The following is a 19,881-nucleotide window of genomic DNA, read 5'->3' on the forward strand; positions in this document are numbered from 1 at the left end:
TTTCACAATGCTGAACCAGCTTAGAGTAAAATGAAATCTTTTCAGGGTAGCAGAGCTTCATATAGAGGCTAATGACATATTACACACATTAAGCCCTGAAAGTTGGGTTTTCAGTCTGTTTATTTAATGTTAAAGAAATAGCAGCTCTGATTGAAGAAGCAATAAGGGGGATTACTTAACTCTTTCCCCATCCTCTCAGTCTCTCCCTCCCTCCAAATCCCTCCTCTTGAAATCTGCTGTTCCTTTTTTTAAAAAAAAATTACACAGCTGCCAGAGCTTCATTACACATATTTGCATGTAATGAAGTTAACTTCATGGACAAAAGAGCAACTAAACTGAGTCAATTTTATTCAGTGGTTGAACTTTGGTTTGCCAGTACTGCTTTTTAAAAGAGTATGCGGATTCTTATTTTTTGCCTGCTACCCTCAGGCTACTAGACATTTGCAGAGCCTGTCTCTTGAGCCTTGGTAGTTTCAAACGACCCTGGACAGTTCGTAGTTGGGAGGGGGGATCCTATACTGTGGGGACAGCTCTGGAGATCATGTGCATATGGGACCTTAGATTTCTTATCAGTATACCAAATCACACATTACTGTCAACTCACAAGTAATTTATTGCAGTTCAGGAAACTGAACTTTCTGCTTCTAATTTATTTCAGTGATCTAAGCTACAAAACGCAATTACACAAAACAAACACTGTCTCTCTCATTTCTTGGTTCAGCTTCTTCTCAGTCAAATAAAACAAAACGCTCTTATTTTTAACTGGACCCCACAGAACAGCAGGATGTTCTTAAGCAGAATTGAATTTAATGTTCTGTAAATGCTGTTCTGGGCTCACATTCGCTGCAATGATGCTATATACCCGTCACACTAATTCAGAGTGGTTACTTCATTCCACTTAGTGACTGATCTCTGCCGAGTTCTGCTCTACCTTAGAGTCCTGTAGTGTGGTACAATCTAGCAACTGGATATATTTCCTTGCATTACATTAACACCAGTCTGCTGCAGGGATGTGCCAGGATGACTTACGACACTATTTCACCCAACACGATGTGATTCCCTGCAGGCTTGGTTACACTTGTGTCCCATTCTAAGTATGTGCTTACTCTGCTTTGAGCAACAGGATTTCTGCCACTTTTTGTGGCCTCCTAACTGATCAGTTTCTTTTCTGTGTTTCTCTGTTCCCTCCACCCCCAAATCCAATAGGTTGTAGCCATCATGTGCTGATAGGGTTGTATGCTAGATATGTGTCAGATTCACAGCCCTTCTCATACAGCAAACATTAAACTAGCACAACAGGTACCCAGCCATAGGCCCTTTTCTGTTACTTTGCCATAAGTATTTTAGTAACATCTGGGATTTGTGTCAAATGTGTCACATCTCTCTAAAAACCAGAGGTGCTTTATGGTCTTTGTAACACATGTTTTCAAAACAGTCTAGCAACTTAGGCCTCTTTGGTTGCCATTTTGTAAATTTAGAACCTGGGAGAGAGAGTACAAGCTCATGGTAACTTGCAGAATCACAGGCGGTTGCCCCTTCACAGAGGTGCCAAAAACTGAATCAGAGGCATGAGGTGTGCAAACCATGTTTCCTGGCTCTTTGATGAGAGACCTTCCTCATCAGAATCCAGCACTCTGTCTCTTGAGCCACTTGTAGGAGAACACTAGTAAAAAGTAATGTTGCAATTAATGGAAGTGTTTGGGTCAACTTTCACGTTCTAGTCTCACGCGTTTGCCAATCCTTTCCTTAAGAGCTGTTGAGTAAGCCAAATTTGCCATTATGGTTTTCGACCAGATTTCATAATTGAATCCATTGGCTTTAGGACCTCTTAAATTGTAAGACTGACCTGTTTAGAGAAAACTGTCACCTGTCTCTTAACTTTATTTACAGACGTTGTTCTTGGCAAGTCATGGAAAGCGGGCAAAAACTGATATTTCATTGGTTTTTCCTCCAGAGAATTTCCTGCAGACATTCTGTTTTCTCTGTGTTCAAACTATGAGAGTTCTTGTGTATTTTGTAATACCAGTCATGCTTAAATCTAATCAGTTGATTTAGTAATTTCTTCTTCTTTTACTCCTCATGTGATGTAAACTGCAATTAAGTTACCAGAGTATATTGAAAAGTGAGTTGGTGGGGAAATGGGTATTTGGAATGGGCAGTTGTCACAGTGAATGCTACAGGAAGCATCATGATTGTCATCTCCTGCACTTTTCTCAGGAATTCCTTGGCTCCGGAGATCCCAAAGATACGAAGATGCTAATTACAAAACAAGCAGACTGGGCCAAGAACATCAATGAACCCAAATCAGCTGTGGAGATGTACATTACTGCCGGCGAGCACATGAAGGCCATAGAAATCAGCGGAGATCAGGGCTGGGTTGATGTGTATGTCTTGATTTGTTTTTTTCAGAGCTATATGCTGCCATTGTTCGGCAGAAATATTGCCATTTTTTCTGATTGTGCTCACTCTATGGGTTGCACATGTTGAGGGAGGGAAATCCTACATTGGCATAGTGGGAATGGGGTCTGTAACTAGTGAGAGACGTAGAGCGCCCCTGAATTACTTAGGGACTCAGTTGTGCTAGTTGCTGTACAAATCTGTAACTGAAGATAGTTGAAGATTATGGTGCCTGTGTGATTTGCATGTTCAGCAACCCTGTTTTCAAAGCATTCATCCATTCGTTTGTACTTTTGTGTATGGCTGCTTTTACACAAAATTGCATTCCAAGTGGCTCTGAGCATATCAAATGAGTAGCAACAGATAAAAGAATTCAAAACCATGGTATGAAAAATTAAAATTACAAGAACAATTATAAGGACATTCTTCAAGGTTATCTATAATTACTCTGATTTGTTGAATGTTGGTTTCAGAGCCTTAAGAAAACACTGCTGAAGATAAAGCATGCATGAAATATGAATTTCTTAGGATTTTAATAGGATTCCAGAGTCTGCATCAAAGCTGCAGACTAGATTCTCTGTAGGAAGGCTGTGCCATGCACACTAGATGTTGCAGTTTTGTATCTGAAAGCTTTTGCTTACAGTCCAGGAGTCCTTTCTGGTGAACAGGCAGGTTTATAGTTTGGCAAGGAACTTGCTGGACTATACATGTAAACAAAAGTGCTTTGCCTTCATACTTAGAACTCTGTACAACAAGTTGCATGCATATGTTTTTAAGAGGTAGCAAGAACTAAGAGTTTTATAGCCACTGATGGGTCTTCTTCTGCATCTAGATTGATTGATATTGCTCGGAAGCTGGATAAAGCTGAGCGCGAGCCTTTGACAAAGTGTGCCTACTATTTCAAAAAGCTATTTAACCATGGCTACGCAGCGGAAATCTATACAAAGATTGGGGACTTGAAGGCCTTGATACAGCTCCATGTGGAAACTCAGCAGTGGGATGAGGTAAGTACAACTCATTTATCATCCTCTGGGTATCTGCATCCTGGATATATCCTAGGCCTTAAATCTTTTCAATTGCATAAACAATATTTCTCCTTTTTTAATAACTTAAGTTGCGTGCATGTCAATGTTCTATCATTGTAACCTTGCTACTTGAGGAGAAATAAACCAATTGCATGAGAAGCCTTTCACCTGAGGAATTCCTCAATTACAGTGAGCTATTTACCTCAGATGCTGATCTGTGACATCTTTGTGCCACATGGGGCTCATTTTGTCACAAGAAAAAGAGGTCAATGGAGGGGAAGAGAGAATGGTTCATGGGAGATGACATTCAACTTAGCACAGCTTGCTACCCTTTTGCCATCTTTCCCTGTTGTGCGGAACTGCAAAGCCACCTTTAGGATTTTCTGGTATGACTGAACTAATGCAGTTTACCAAAATCTGAGTGGATCTATGCAGCCCATTTTTACTCAGGAATCGGCCTCTCTGTTCAGTGGCAGATAGAGATGATGGAAGTCGTAGCCCAAACTGTCTGGAGGGCACCAGGATGGGGAAGGTTGGATTACAGAATTCATTTTCAATTGTCTGGGGAAAGCATTACTTACTGAAATGGCGTGCTGTTGATAAATTTCTGTCACAAGGCACCAGTTCTTGACTGTAATGCAAACCAGGTCTGAAACCCAAGACCCACATGTGGCAAACTACTTCACTTTGATTTCATTGTTTATTTGCCATCAGGAAAAGTTCCTCAGATGTATTTGTGAACTGGAAAATCATTTATGTCCAGCTATGTTTTTCAGCAAGCATGTTAAGAATGATTTTTATCTGGTACTTAGGCATTTGCTTTGTGTGAAAAGCACCCTGGATTTAAGGATGAGGTCTATGTTCCTTACGCTCAGTGGCTGGCAGAAAATGATAGATTTGAAGAAGCCCAAAAAGGTAGGACAGCATGGCAAGTACGCCTGTGTGTGTGTTTGACTAAAATGTTGATAGCACTCAACATGCCCTGGGGAAGTTCCCAGGAACAAAAGTTCAAGCACTGTCTCTTTGAAAGTGATGCTAAAATTTGCATTTAAAGCAAAAGAAGACTCTTAAATGGATCTTACTCAATACTTACTTTAGTTGTTGGGTAAGCTTCTTGTTGCCACTAACAGCAGCAACAAATTTAATAAAGTATAAGTTCAGTAAAAAGAGCAGACAAAAAAGTAGATTCTACATCTAGTGTTTCTACTCACTTTCTGCTCCAACAGTCCTTGATAATAATTTGACACATATATATTCTGTATTTTTTTAAAAAAGGCATGTACTGGTATTGGGGGGATGCCAATGTCTAAACCACAGAGCCCAGGACTTGCCGATCAGAAGGTTGGTGGTTTGAATCCCCGCGACGGGGTGAGCGCCCGTTGCTGGGTCCCTGCTCCTTCCAACCTAGCAGTTCAAAAGCACATAAAAAGTGCAAGTAGATAAAAAGGTACCGCTCCAGCGGGAAGGTAAACGGTGTTCTGTGCGCTGCTCTGGTTCTCCAGAAGTGGCTTAGTCATGCTGGCCACATGACCCGGAAGCTGTATGCCAGCTCCCTCAGCCAGTAAAGCGAGATGAGCGCCGCAACCCCAGAGTTGTCTGCAACTGGTCCTAACGGTCAGGGGTCCCTTTACCTTTACTTTTACTGGTATTGGGGAAAGGATTATCCTAGTCTGAATAACTAGAATGGCAGCAGGTCTCAGGAGAGCTAGAAAAGCATTTGGTAAAGTCTTGCACATTCATACCTAGTCTTTAGGAACAAAAAAAGTAATAATGAGCCTTCATGTCCTTAGCATATCAGTGGAACACATGAGGATTGCTTCTCTAGCCATAGGGTGGTGATGAGTCAGATATGAAAATCTATGAGAATTCAGTTTGTAGAGCAGCAAATTCTGTGTATTACCTTTCATAAGCAGTTCTGTTGTATAAGTTGCACATGGGAACAAGACCGTTAACAGAAAACGTAAGAGTGTGAATTAGCCCTCAAAGCTCATTCAAATTTCTTCGTGGGGTGGTGAATGCTTCCCTCCGTGAGGGAGCCTTCCCAGACCCGCTGAAAGAGGCGGTTATTAAACCGCTTCTTAAAAAACCATCTTTAGATGCGGCCACGATGGCCAACTATCGCCCAGTCTCAAATCTTCCATTCTTGGGCAAGGTGATTGAGCGAGTGGTTGCTGAACAACTCCAGGCACGCCTGGAAGAAGCGGACCATTTGGATCCCTTCCAGTCGGGATTCAGGCCTCATCATGGGACTGAAACTGCCTTGGTCGCACTGGTTGATGATCTCCGGCAGGCTAGGGACAAAGGTGAGAGCTGTTTCCTAGTTCTGCTGGATCTCTCAGCGGCGTTTGATACCATCGACCATAGCATCCTTCTGGACCGTCTTGAGGGGCTGGGAGCTGGGGGCACTGTTATACAGTGGTTCCGCTCCTTCCTCCTGGGCCGTGTTCAGAAAGTGGTGGTGGGGGATGAGTGTTCAGACCCTTGGGCCCTCACTTGTGGGGTGCCTCAGGGTTCTGTCCTCTCCCCCATGCTTTTTAACATCTATATGAAGCCGCTGGGAGAGATCATCAGGAGGTTTGGGCTGGGTGTTCATCAGTATGCGGATGACACCCAGCTCTACCTCTCTTTTAAATCAGAACCAGTGAAGGCGGTGAAGGTCCTGTGTGAGTGTCTGGAGGCGGTTGGAGGATGGATGGCGGCTAATGGATTGAGGTTGAATCCTGACAAGACAGAAGTACTGTTTTGGGGGGACAGGAGGCGGGCAGGTGTGGAGGATTCCCTGGTCCTGAATGGGGTAACTGTGCCCCTGAAGGACCAGGTGCGCAGCCTGGGAGTCATTTTGGACTCACAGCTGTCCATGGAGGCACAGGTCAAATCTGTGTCCAGGGCAGCTGTTTACCAGCTCCATCTGGTACGTAGGCTGAGACCCTATCTGCCTGCGGACTGTCTCGCCAGAGTGGTGCATGCTCTGGTTATCTCCCGCTTGGACTACTGCAATGCGCTCTACGTGGGGCTACCTTTGAAGGTGACGCGGAAACTACAACTAATCCAGAATGCGGCAGCTAGACTGGTGACTGGGAGCGGCCGCCGAGACCATATAACACCGGTCTTGAAAGACCTGCATTGGCTCCCAGTACGTTTCCGAGCACAATTCAAAGTGTTGGTGCTGACCTTTAAAGCCCTAAACGGCCTCGGTCCAGTATACCTGAAGGAGCGTCTCCACCCCCATCAGTCTGCCCGGACGCTGAGGTCCAGCGCCGAGGGCCTTCTGGCGGTTCCCTCACTGCGAGAAGCAAAGCTACAGGGAACCAGGCAGAGGGCCTTCTCGGTAGTGGCGCCCGCCCTGTGGAACGCCCTTCCAGCAGATGTCAAAGCGATAAACAACTACCTGACATTCAGGAGACATCTTAAGGCAGCCCTGTTCAGGGAAGTTTTTAACGTGTGACATTTTACTGTATTTTTGGTTTTTATGGAAGCCGCCCAGAGTGGCTGGGGAGGCCCAGCCAGATGGGCGGGGTATAAATAATAAATTATTATTATTATTATTATTATTATTATTATTATTATTATTATTATTATTATTATTATTAATTTACTGAGTAGAATCTGGACCGAGTTTTAATTTCAGCTAGTGACTCTTTATATTTTGAGCTTATTTGCACTTTACATTTTGAACTTGGGTGCAACGACCTGAGTTTAAATGGCAAATGCATATATAGCTTTGTTGATTTGGAAGTTGATGTGTGTGTTTTAAGTGACAGGGTTTCTCAGCTGATGGTTCAAAATGTAAAGTGCAAATAAGCTCAAAATATAAAGAGTCACTAGCTGAAATTAAAACTCGGTCCAGATTCTACTCAGTACAGGAAGCAGCAGTTAGGAAAGGATCAGGACTCTGCTTTCACATATATTGCACGGAATGTTGATCACATGTGCAATTCCTTGGTCATTACTGCCCCTGATGGTTTTTTTTTGCCATTTTAACTTGGGTTTGTACTGAACTCAAAAACTAAAGTGTGAATTAAATCTCTTATGTGTAGGCTTTCTTTTGATCAGAATTATTTTGCAGCTATCGAGACACAAATAAATTTGATTGGCCCCTTAGCTAGATAAACACCCAGTTACAATTTTCCTCACTTCACTGCTTTTCAGCCCATTTAGTGCTGCTGCACAATCTCATTGGTTTCAATGGGTCCTTTCAGGAACCATACAAAGGCAACCTTGAAATAAATGGGAGTTGTGCAGCAGCAGTGCTTGGTGGATTGTGCCCACAAAGTACATGAAAGAAGTCCAAGACACCACAAAAGCCACAAAGTACATTTTTGAAGTATCTACTGCTACATTAACTTCCCCACAAACATGGAGAAGAATACTAGGGTGTAATCCCTTTCATCTGCTCCTTTGTTTAGTTGTGGGCTCTGTTCTTAATTTTAATCAAGTTAATTGGTTTAATCACTTTGTAAAATCTTCTTTATTTTGGCCCCCTTTGCAGCATTCCACAAGGCTGGCAGGCAAACCGAGGCCGTAAAAGTGTTGGAACAATTAACTCGCAACGCTGTGGTAGAAAGCCGATTCAATGATGCAGGATATTATTACTGGATGCTGTCCATGCAGTGTTTAGATATCGCTCAAGGTAAGGAAATACAAGCAAGTTTACATGTAATCTGTTCATGCCCGAAGGCAGAACATCTCTCAAACTCTGATGGCTTAACTGAAAACTCATTGTGAATTGCGTTGTACAAGACTTTTGAGTTTTGTTATATTGTACATATTATGATCTTATCTTTTCATGTATGGCTGAGAAGAGAAACCTCATTCTTAACCCTAGCTCAAGCTCTGTCTTCTAAGGAAACTAGGTAACTTCAGTTTCTCAAAACATGGAGGCACACATATCTGCTAGGGGAAGCCCAAGCTCAGTCTGATTGAATGAACAGCATGGGTTTGGTCATGCCCACCTATTCATTTCAAGGTGGAGGGCTTGTCGACAGTCCTTCTCTTCCACAGGCTTCTTGCTCTTCTGGTATTCCTCCTTTGGGAACCTTAAAAAATGTTCATTTATTTAAAATGTTTGTCTCCTGCCCTTCTTTTTTTACTGATCCCAGGGTGGGGTTTAGATCATATCACAAACACCGCAAGAGCAGAAAATACAACAGTATGAATATGATTAAAGTTCCTGTTAAAAAAATAAAGTTCCAGCAAAATTTCCATAGGTTGATAACATGCAGATGCCTGTGGAAACAATCATTTGGGTTTGCTTCCAAAAAGAAACTACTGTTGGTGTCAACTGAATCTCCAAGCTGAGAGTATTCCACAACTGAGGTGCCAACATCAAAAAGGCCCTGTGCCATGTTACTGCTAAATGTACAATCCCTTGGTATCAGAGCAGCAGGAAGGGCCCCACCTTTAAAGATCTTAACATCTTGACAGGTCGGTGTCAAGAGAGGTGCTGTTGTGGACTTGATTCTTTTCCCCAAGCCCTATGGAACACAATGGGACTGCCGTCCAAGTAAACCTGCACAGCAGTGGCAATAATATTGTGTAAATTATTCCAAAAATGCTTGTTCAGTCTAAATGTAAACATGGAAAATGTTATTTCCTTTAGTTATAGCTTCTGCAGATGGTGTTGCTAGAAATGTGCTCCGCTATTAGCTATGGCCCCCGGCTGTGTTAAAACTATGCATTTGTCTTCTTAATTTTCCTGCTTTTAAAGCCCAAAATGACATATAAAGCTCACCAAACTACATAAGCTATACTTTGAGGCACACTTGCTCAGTGGTGCTAATCTCTTAGTGGTGTTAATGCAGTAAGCAGGATGGGTCTGTGATCTTTCTTGAGTAAGTCTCTCACTGTAGGTTGGCAACTGATCAGAGGTTTTATACTGATGCTGCCTTTCCCTCCCTCAGACAACGAGCAGCAGAAGACTGAAATGTTACAGAAGTTTCACCACTTCCAGCACTTGGCAGAACTTTATCATGCCTATCACTTCATCCACAAATGCACTGTAAGATTTTCACATGGAGCTTCACAGTTAGTTCACTCTTTGTCCTTTGAAACCATTCAAAAGACTGTTAACTGATGCAATGTGTTTCTTAGGCCTCTTGTGTCTTACCCAGCATATCCTCTCATGGAGAGGCTGGTATAAGATTGTCCCCTGAGTAGCTTATCTTTGTGGCCTCTTTCTTTAAAGTTGAGATTAGATCTAATCTGTTTGGATTCTTCAAGTGTTGTTGCTTTCTGAATAAAGGAAAGCAGTGTGAGGCAAGATAGCAATCAACTAAAGCTTAATTCTGTGCATTTCTTTATTAGCTTAACCTTTAATTATTATTTTTTTAACATTGCAGGAAGAACCCTTCAATTACTACTTGCCTGAAACACTCTTTAATGTCTCTCGGTTTTTACTTCATAGCTTGACCAAGGAAACACCTTTGGGAATTTCTAAAGTGTATCCTTTAAAAGGCAAAATCCAAATTCAAGAGCTGACAGGGCAAGCAGAAGGCTCATTGGTGTTGTCTGTTACTGGCGTGCTACAAAAATCTATGTGATCCTTGCTCTCTCAGAGCTACATTACACAGAATATCAATAGGTTGCTATTCCATCCTCTGTATGATGTTTGAACCCCCAACCCTCTTTAAACGCTTGGAAGCATAAAACACTTCCTGCATAGCTTTGGAAACATCTGTGAACCGTACAGACATGTTGCTTAGAAAATTAGCCCTTCACTTGGGCAGATGAAGTTGGATCTTCACGTTGCCACACGACTCACCATTGTGTTTGCTGCAGCAGACCAGCATGGTTACCTTTCTGGGGTTTGTCACTGTGAAGATTGTAGATACGTTACACTTGCCATAAGGAGTCTCTTGACTGGCCATACAGTTTAGTTCAAGGCATGCAAAGTCCAGGCAAGTATCTGGAATGTAACCGAGCTTTTCCTCCCCCCTCTCCATGGATGAATGTCTGGGACAACTTGTTTCCTATCACTTCCTTTGGGAAGGGGCCATGCCTTGGTTACAGAGCATCTCCTTTACATGCAAAAGGCCCCATGTTCAATCCTTGGCATCTCCAGATAGGTCTAGGAGAGACTCCTATATGAAATCTTGGAGAGCCATGACTGACATTGTGGACAGCGCTGAGCTAAATGGATCTGACTGGCTCTTGACAATCCTCCTTTTGGCCTGGCTCCAAATATGAAACTTCCTTCGTTTCTGTCCAGAACTGCTTTTCTGGAAGCTTGGTCCTGGTCTCCACAGACCACATTTATGATCAGCTTGAATTCAGGATGGCCTACATCAAGCTTAAGCTGCATGGTGTGTTTTCCCTGGGATTTTTGAGTTTCTAAGATAAACAGGCTTCATTACAGTAAGAGGATGGCCAAGGTTTTAGGGTGGCTTAGACTGAAGGAGGTTCCTCATAACTTGCCCCTTCAGTCTTGTTCTTTTCTGTTCAGTGAAGTCCAGTTAACCCAGCTTAAGTGAAAATATTTGACTTGAGGCCTGTTAATTTCTGTCAAATGCATTTAGTTTATCTAGACAGCAGATTTGGCCCCACTTGCTGTCTAATCGCCTTTCAACTGGAAGGAAGCACCCTTGTTTTTTGTAATGGACTTTGGTATGAAAAACAGACTGTAGTGATGCTTTTCCACTGGCTTCCTTTTGCATGCAATAATTTATGTTGCAAGGCGGAGGCATTTTGACCAACAACAAAAAAGGAGGTTCTTTAAGAAAAGCCATCTCTATGTCCCTTCTTCTCTGTGCAAACATCGCTAGTTTCAAAGAAGCACCCTTCATATCGATGGGATTTCTCTTTCAAAACACCATCCCCTTCAGCCATCTAGCAGTTGTTTCACATTTTGTTTATGTAAACATGCTTATGTAAACAGACTTCTCCAGCGGAGGCCTCTTCCAAGCCCTGGCTTTGGTTGCGCTTAAGCACATAGCTTCTCTGATTGAAAGCAATGATGTGGTTTTTTCCCTGCTTGCCATATGTATGTTTTGTTCCTTAATTTGATTACAGCAATACATTATTTGCCCTGGCAAAGCAGAGCAAAGCTCTGGGGGCTTATAAATTGGCTCGTCATGCCTATGACAAATTGCAGGGGCTGCAGATCCCAGCTAGATTTCAGAAATCAATTGAGTTGGGAAGCCTGACAATCCGGTCCAAGCCTTTTCATGACAGTGAAGTAAGTTCCCATTTTGTATTTTCCCCATTTCCCCCCATATTTGACATGACACAAGAGACCACACTGGCACGTGTACATAATCTGAGAGGCGTTGCGAGTAAATGCACTGCTTCTGCAGAAAAAATACGATGTTATATGTCATCTCCTTACTAAAATGAAGATAGGTGCCTTGCATGTTCAAATGTATGTCTTTCAAGAAACTGCCTCACCCACTTAATCCCCACATGCTATCCTGGCTGATACTGTTGCACTGCTTATTCCCACCACTCTGTGGCATGCTTCACCTTACTTATTTTATTTACAATATTATTTATAATCTTGCCGGCCCTTTACCATAGGTTCCCTGGGTGGGTAACAACGATACAGTATACAAATATAAAAGTAGATAAACTTTTTTTCTTGAAGTGGTTCAAGAATAAAACACCTAAAAGAGCTCCAAATGGAAGAGAACAGTGTCTATCTAACAGTGCAGTCATGTCTAGTCAGAAGTAAGTTCATTGAGTTAGTGGGGCTTACTCCCAGGTTGCAGTCTAAGGGGCTCTGTTTTCATGTATTCCCATAAGCATTTAGTTCCTTTCTTCTCTCTGGGACTGTTCACCGTTGGTCTCTTATGTTTGGGCCTATCCCATTCGTCAGGCTCCCCCCTTTTCCAGCACTTGGGACTCGTTACTCTTTGTAAATCATGTTTTTAAAAGCTTGCCTTCCGCTTTTTAGTCATTGTCTGAGTCTTGCCAATGTTCTATAAAATTCTATCTAAAGGGGCGTGCAAATCAAAATAAATTGTATGGTGCAAATGCTTAACCTTAAATGAACAGGAAAAAATGCACTCCATCTGGCCACCTGAAATAATATAAACACAATAAGGCCCTGGAGATCCATATAGCTGCCTGAAGTAATTGTGCAATTTAAAAGGACATGAAGTGAATGAATCAAAGGTCCCATGTTTCATCAAGACTCTGAGCCAAAAAACCTGTTTCAGTAACCTTTGTTCACATCTTTCTGGCAATGAGTTGTGTGTTGCATAGGACTCATCTGACGCTGCAACGTTTGAAAATAGAATATCTAATGACTCAAGCAGTCATACACTGGAAGAATATTTATGAAAGCTTAAAGGCCCCAATTTCACTATTTTATGTTTGGTTCTGTTCTCCCCCCCCTTTTTTTGGTGTAAAGAAACTTAAGAAAATGAGAATTCTCATGTGGTTTTTTGGCTGCCAACATTGAATAGGCAGACTGCTTCAGGGAAGTTCACACACAGTCAGATGTATACAATATTTTACAGCTGAATGTGGCTAGTAGCCATTAATAGATCGATCTGTCTCCTTGTGTTCATGCCGTGGTAGCAAATGTGCTGCCATCCAGATGTTGTTGGACACTAGCTTCAGTCAACCTCAGCCAGCCTGGTTAGTGGTCAGGGATGATGGGTGTTGTAGTCCAGTAACATCTGGAAGGCACCGCTTTGGCTATCCCTAGATTGCTTTCTAAATCCCGACACATTGGGAGGCATTCATTCCATTACTCACTGATATTTTGTGGTTTTAAAAAAGGGTGTGTGTGTGTCTGCCTTTTTCTGCTTTTGGAGAGAAGGTGAATAATTTCACTTTACTTAGGTGCTTTATATCAGACATGAGATTTTGCACTTTGTTGTAACTCCCTTAGCTGTTTTCCTGCCAAAGGTGTCTCTCAACTCTACTGAAACTCGGCTAAGCTTGGCGTGAACAACCTGGGCCCTCTGTATTAAAGATGAAGTCTTCTACTTTATTATGTCTCGATTGCTGCTATCTACCAAGGATGGTTCTTAATGGTCTCTTCAGCACATCAAACAAGAAACATGATGGCACATGCTTATAGCCTTGTTAGTAGTTGCTGTCTGCTCCGGAAATTTTTCTCCTCTGAAAGTTCACCAGAGTCTGAGCATGTTTTGCAGAATCCATGGGATATATTTTTAAGATGTCATTTTAGGATTAAGGATATATGTTTCCATTCTGAACCTCTCAATACACGTACTCATTTTGGTTATTTATAAAAGGTAGTTGGCTCGATGTGAAAATATATACTGTAACTGTAGTGATAACTGGTCAGATTCAGTAGCTGGAATCTAGAATCCTGCATCTAAGTTCTTCCTCACCAGCATCAGGCTTTGGGGATTTCCGCCTCTTCAACCCAGTTCCTTCTTTTCGAGGCTGCATTGGAAGGCCCCCTGATTTTTCTGAAGCAGGTCTTTTGAGTGGGCGGGGGCATAAGGAGGTGCTAGGGAAGGAGTTATTAGGAGTTCTCAGACTGGCTCCCCACTGTTCTTACGATTCTGCCCAACATATTCAGCTGGGCTCTTTTGCTTGCAGTAACCTCTGTGTGCTTCTTTGCAGGAGCTTGTGCCTCTGTGTTACAGGTGTTCCACCCACAACCCATTGCTGAACAACCTGGGGAACGTCTGTATTAACTGTAGGCAACCCTTTGTCTTCGCTGCTGCTTCTTATGGTGCGTTGAAATATTACCGCTCTCCTGGATAAAATATGTCTGAGATCTGTGGAGTCTAAAATTGTTGTGATTCTGCATTCTTACAGGAGTTTCTGGCAGTGCAGTGCCTGTTTCTACTCTCTCTCTCTCTCTCTCTCTCTCTCTGTGTGTGTGTGTGTGTGTGTGTTCTTCCTCAGGTATATGAATCTCATTACTAACAGGTTGTGTGTGTGTGTCTGTGTGTGTGTGTAACAACAATGTCTATCTCTTGAATGGATACAGCAGGCATTGTGGATTTTCTAAGTCTCGCTTTCACCTCTGTCCTTTTCAGATGTCTTACACCTGGTTGAGTTCTATTTAGAGGAGGGGATCACTGATGAAGAAGCTGTTGCTTTGATAGATCTGGAAGTGCCGAGACTCAACAAAAGAGACGATAAATGGCAAGAGCAGATGAGTGATGGTATCCTTTTACTCTTGAAAACGTCACTTCCCTTTTTCACATATAACACTAAGCTAAACCATGTCTTAGCATAAAAGAGCATAGTGGGCTTCCAGAGAGGAGATTGTGGCCACTTTGGTCTTCCTTGGTCATTTAGCCTTTGTGTTTTGCTGAGCTAAACCATGGTTTGGCTTAGCATGCTTTCTGAACCTCAAGTCATAGATTAGCTCTCTTCAGACAAACCACAAGCTGCAACCAAGGATTGTTCTTTGGTTTACAGCTTGTGATTTGCGGAGAGAGAGCAAAATGCGAGTCCAAGTTCAGATGACACACTAAGCCAAACTGAAGCTTAGCTCACTGCAGCAGCAAAACAACCAAAGTAGCTTGGAGCCTGTATATTTATTCATTTGTGCTTCACCAGGTTTTGTTTGGAACAACTATATAGTAACACTGTAATTTTTATTTTATTAAAAAATCCACATGGTTTATTAGGGTTTACACATTACTGTACTACAATAGAACAGTACAAATCCTTAGTCTCCCTCCCCGCTCCCAGCTTCCTTCCCTCTCCCCAACCTTATGCACTTCTTAAAAAATATATTTTTAGCTACAGTGTTTTCACCTCTGGTACTCAGTTGTTTAGCATGCAATGCAGTGTTCAGGTTTACATGCACAGATAAAGGTTAAGATAAATGAGTATCAGTGCTCTGCTGCAGTCCTAGATTAACATCTGTTACACTAGAGAAGTTTCCATCCCTTCGCTGGGCTGAGCTTATCCAGCCCCCACAACAGGGGAAAAACCCCACTGTGCAATTTTAATATATTTTAAATCCTTTTTGTTTGAACAATCACATCAAACTGTTAGGACTTAAAATAATTGTTTCCTTAACAGACTTTAAAGAAACTACTTTTTTTATTTTTCAATCCTCCAGCCTCCAGCCAAGGAAGACAAGACCAGGCTTTCTTTGAACTCCACCATTATTGATAGCATTGCCAAAACTTGCCATTTTAACGGGCCATTCGCTTTGGGAGTCTCATTCTACTGGCTGCAGTATAAAGGCATGAAGCCAAAGAGATTGAGATCCATGTTGAGGCAGGATGCTGTGTGCAGCACTATACAGAAGAAAAGTGGGAATGGGAAATAATGAGAATAACACTTTGAATGCATGTTGGGAGAAAGGTTGAGAGTTAGCCTATTAAGCATCCTTGTTCAAAGGACTAACTATGGAATAACTTGTGTGTGTTTGTTTTCCATAATCTACTGTTCTCAAACACTGTGAAGCAAGCCTTCTGCATCCTGATCAAGACTTACATGCAGTTTTGATCGCAAGCCAGGGTTTCTATCACAATGTATGAGTTTTTCACCATTGGACATGCGGGGAATAGAAATCTGAACACCACACAGGTGCTCTCCCTTTGCACTCCCTACTTCTGTGCAATTCTTCCCTAACAAATGTTCCTAGATGTGCAGACAATGAGACTTCTTTACAAAGCAGACGAGATCGAAGAGGATGACCCGTTTACAGCAAAACTGAGCTTTGAGGTTAGAAAATGTCTTTCCTCCAAATCCTTTCACCTTTGTTTTTTGCTTTGTGCTGCAAAAGAGCACCTAGTATGGATTTCCTACCAGCAAATGTTTTCTTCGTGTCACATCTTCATTCCATCTGTAAATATTTTGTAATTTCCCATAAACCATCTCTACCTTACTCCACCAGATACAGCCTTCCCTTGACTTGTCTGACTGCTTTATTTCTTAATCCCCCAACTGGTGGAGCGTAAGACCCAGCTGAGAATTGCTTATTTGAGTCAAATGGCCAAAATTGCAAGAAGACTCATGAAAATTCATTGAAGGAGCCATCCTGAGCCCCTAAGAAGGGTGGCTGGGAGACCACTGGATATGGCAATCCTTCCTCTCCATGGTCTCACAGGGAGGTTCACAGCTAGAGGTTTCCCTGGTGGGCTGCTGGCAAGGTCCACTGCTGTAGCTGAGTGAGGTACGGGGGGGGGGGGGAAGGAAGCACCCCAGAGGCATGCCAGGAGCAGATCAGAGATCCAACACCCACTTTATGACCATGCACCCGGAATGGGGAGAAAACCTATGTCAGGCCAAGAGTTGGCACAGTTATTTCAGGTTTTATTTTATTTTATTTAAGAGCCCAGCAAAGAAGAAGAAAGTGCACACATGTGCACAAGCCCAGCAGAGCTGAGGAATTGCCATTTCTTCTGCCCTGAATTGTCCTCCCTCCTACCCAGGAAGCCTCAATAGGATTGCCATGTTCAAGGAGATACAGTGGTACCTCGGGTTACAGACTCTTCAGGTTACAGACGCTTCAGGTTACAGACTCCGCTAACCCAGAAATAGTGCTTCAGATTAAGAACTTTCCTTCAGGATAAGAACAGAAATTGTGCTCCAGCGGTGCGGCAGCAGCAGGAGGCCCCATTAGCTAAAGTGGTGCTTCAGGTTAAGAACAGTTTCAGGTTAAGAACGGACCTCCGGAATGAATTAAGTACTTAACCCGAGGTACCACTGTACATTAATATCCAATATGCCTCTACACATTTCATTCCTGTTTTTTTTTTATAAAAGAACCCCAATCACTTTAGGTTATTGATTTATTTTAGAAATACCTACCCCACTTTCCCCCCCTTTAAACTTTGGAGGGGTGAACTTCAGTGGAAGGCTATAGAGGCAGCTGGACACCCTGCAGGCAAACGTCCGTTACTGTTTGTTAGAGAAACGGGCGGCTTTCAGCATGAAAAAATACATAATTACAGACCTAACAAAAGTCATAAACAATAAATATAATATCAAAGAGTACACAACCAAACTGAACAATTCCCACATAAATCATAATAAGATATAAAATAAAGATACAAAAATATTAAATAACTTTGGCAGTTAAGAGCTGTTTGACAGTGGAACTGACTCCTTCAGGAGGTTGTGGACTCTCCTGCATTGGAGGATTTTTAAGCAGAGGTTGAATGGCCATCTGTCATGTATGATCTAGTTGAGATTCCTGCATTGCAGGGGGTTGGACTAGATGACCCTGGGTTCCCTTCCAACTCTACAGTTCTATAATTCTATGATTCAGTGCTTTCCAGCACCGCGTTGCAAGAGGACACGTGCAAGCTCTCCAGAACTAGGAATATTTCCAGGACTAAATACAGAACTGAAAACAAACTGATAACTCAGTGCAAATGCTGCTTTAATGTATGCAGATTATTCCCCCCAAAAACCTCATACTTACTCCCTGAAAAAAAACAACACCTTGCCTTTCCAGTGATCTACCAAGTTCAAACATGTTTTCCCTTTTCTCAATCACTTGTTTCCTGCAGCAAGGGGGGTCGGAATTTGTCCCTGTGGTTGTGAACCGCGCAGTTCTCGGGTCAATGAGCAGGAGAGATGTGCTGGTTAAACGCTGGCCCAAGCCGTTACAGTGGCAGTACTTCCGATCCCTGCTACCAGATAATCCCATTACTACGTGTCCTTTCTGCTTTCAGGTAAGGGCAATATTTTACTTCAGGAGAGTCTGATAAATGTTCAGTTGTACCACCAAATAAAATAGTACAGGATTATTATTATTTTTAAAAGCTCTCATACACTGCTGCTTAATTGTAAATATACCTGTGGCACTAATTCATTTTAATGCTTAAAAATAAAAGCCTTAAAATTAACTTTACTACATAAGTGGCAAGGCAAAGCATCACTTTGTGGCTGCTGTAAAGCCTTTGGGAGACCTAAATGAAGCAGCCAAGTTGAACTAAAGTGGATCATAAATTGCACTTCTGTTTGGGGGTTGCCTTCTCTTTTTCTGACTGTATTCAGGGCTGCTCCGGATGACCTGTTTATTGAGCATTTGCCTTGATTTGCTTGCACAAAACTTAAGCACACTTTATACAACCACTCTTTATTGTGCGTTCTTTCTGGTTTATCTTCAAATCAGGTTATATGACAATGAGGTTATATGACAATGGATGTTAATCCTGATTTGGGTGCCCAGAAGATACATGTCTAACCAGTCAATCATTTTTGCTAGTTTTCGATGTCAGACTTGTGTCCCTTTATTGTCTTTCATAGAGACTGACATGTCTGCTCAATGGAAACATTAGAAGTGCATTGTTGACATATATTATGTGGGAGAATGTGTAGGTGAATGAGTTCCTGGTGATATATAGCTGATGTTACCAGGGTCATAAGAGTGTTGTAGTTTATGTGCACGTTAATACAAATGGAGAAAGCACCAAAAATGCTTTTAGAGCAACCCTGTCCACTCACTTTCTTCCTACACGGTGACTTAAATTGAGTCACACCTGACATCTGCAACTCTCATTTACAGATGTTTCATTCAGAAGATTACGAGCTCCTGGTGCTGCAACATAACTGTTGCCCATATTGTCGGAGGAAGACAGATGAATCCAGCCAGTGAGGGAAACCAGACGCTCATGCATTGTGCTGCTTGGTTTCTGTAAAGTGTTCCTGAGGTCCATTAGGCTTTCTTAACAGCTTGTTTGATGGCAGAGTATAAAAAAGAATATTATATATGATATTCCTACTTTCCTACTCTTTGTATATGAAACTGGCACATGCCAAGTTTTGTTTTACCCCCCAAGAGAAATGTATACATATATATATTTATTTTTAACAAGTGTAACTGCAGAATTTGTATGACTGGTGGGTGATTTGTACATCTACAGAGTAAAACAGAAGAGAGGATCTATGGAGCTATATTTTTTCTATTAAACAGCCCCCCTGCGTAATGCTAGAATGTATTCTTGACATTTTCACAACAGCCTGTCAATTTGTCACTGCTAACCTTTCAGGGTGAGATTCTGCCTGAGGAAAAATATGCTAGTTTTGCACCTGCTAGCACTAGTTCTGGACTGGCTCCTTAGCATTTGGGTTTTATGACAGTTTTCAATAAAATATCACTTTTTGAAAGAAACCTGTGTCCTTTCTTTTCGTATTTGTTCTCTGTCTCTCTCTGAACTGCTATTATGAAAAATGGGCTTCCACAATTTTGACAAAATAACCGTACTTACACGAAGGACATTTCTTTTTCAAGGTCTTATTTACTGCCAAATGCTTCCTGTTATTTTAGAAAAGAATTATTGTAGTGGGAGTTTCATAGAATTCAAGAGATAAAAGCTCTCATTTATTGAGGTATCAGAATCAGTAGGGTCCTTCAGCATGACCCAAAGACCCTGACATTTGCCACATCTGTAGGCACCCTAATTATGAAAACATTTTGCAAGCCACATCTTGAGATGTGGGGCGTGAAATAGAAGCCAAAAGGATTTAAGTACTTTGACATCACTTACAGAGCTGAACTTTGGGGGTGTGGGTGTGGGTGCAGTTTGAAGACACTCTGATTAGAAGCAAACAATAATGT

General features: G+C 42.1%; 1 protein-coding gene across 2 annotated transcripts in view; it reads left to right on the top strand.

The window, feature by feature from the left end:
- The window catches only part of IFT122 (intraflagellar transport 122), a 66,583-nt gene extending 47,149 nt beyond the window's left edge, over positions 1-19,434 (top strand). For both annotated transcript variants that reach the window (XM_081183979.1, XM_081183980.1), the window contains 12 exons: positions 2,218-2,384; positions 3,230-3,401; positions 4,235-4,337; positions 7,912-8,052; positions 9,323-9,420; positions 9,761-9,861; positions 11,430-11,595; positions 13,962-14,073; positions 14,384-14,512; positions 15,955-16,034; positions 17,828-17,992; positions 18,829-19,434. In XM_081183979.1, coding sequence (XP_081040105.1) covers positions 2,218-2,384; positions 3,230-3,401; positions 4,235-4,337; positions 7,912-8,052; positions 9,323-9,420; positions 9,761-9,861; positions 11,430-11,595; positions 13,962-14,073; positions 14,384-14,512; positions 15,955-16,034; positions 17,828-17,992; positions 18,829-18,918 — 1,524 coding nt within the window. In that variant the 3' untranslated portion in view covers positions 18,919-19,434. The remainder of the gene's footprint in view (positions 1-2,217; positions 2,385-3,229; positions 3,402-4,234; positions 4,338-7,911; positions 8,053-9,322; positions 9,421-9,760; positions 9,862-11,429; positions 11,596-13,961; positions 14,074-14,383; positions 14,513-15,954; positions 16,035-17,827; positions 17,993-18,828) is intronic.
- Positions 19,435-19,881: the final 447 nt, after the last annotated feature.

Source organism: Podarcis bocagei (genome assembly GCF_964188305.1).
Source record: "Podarcis bocagei genome assembly, chromosome: 2".
In the NCBI taxonomy this organism is placed as follows: domain Eukaryota; kingdom Metazoa; phylum Chordata; class Lepidosauria; order Squamata; family Lacertidae; genus Podarcis; species Podarcis bocagei.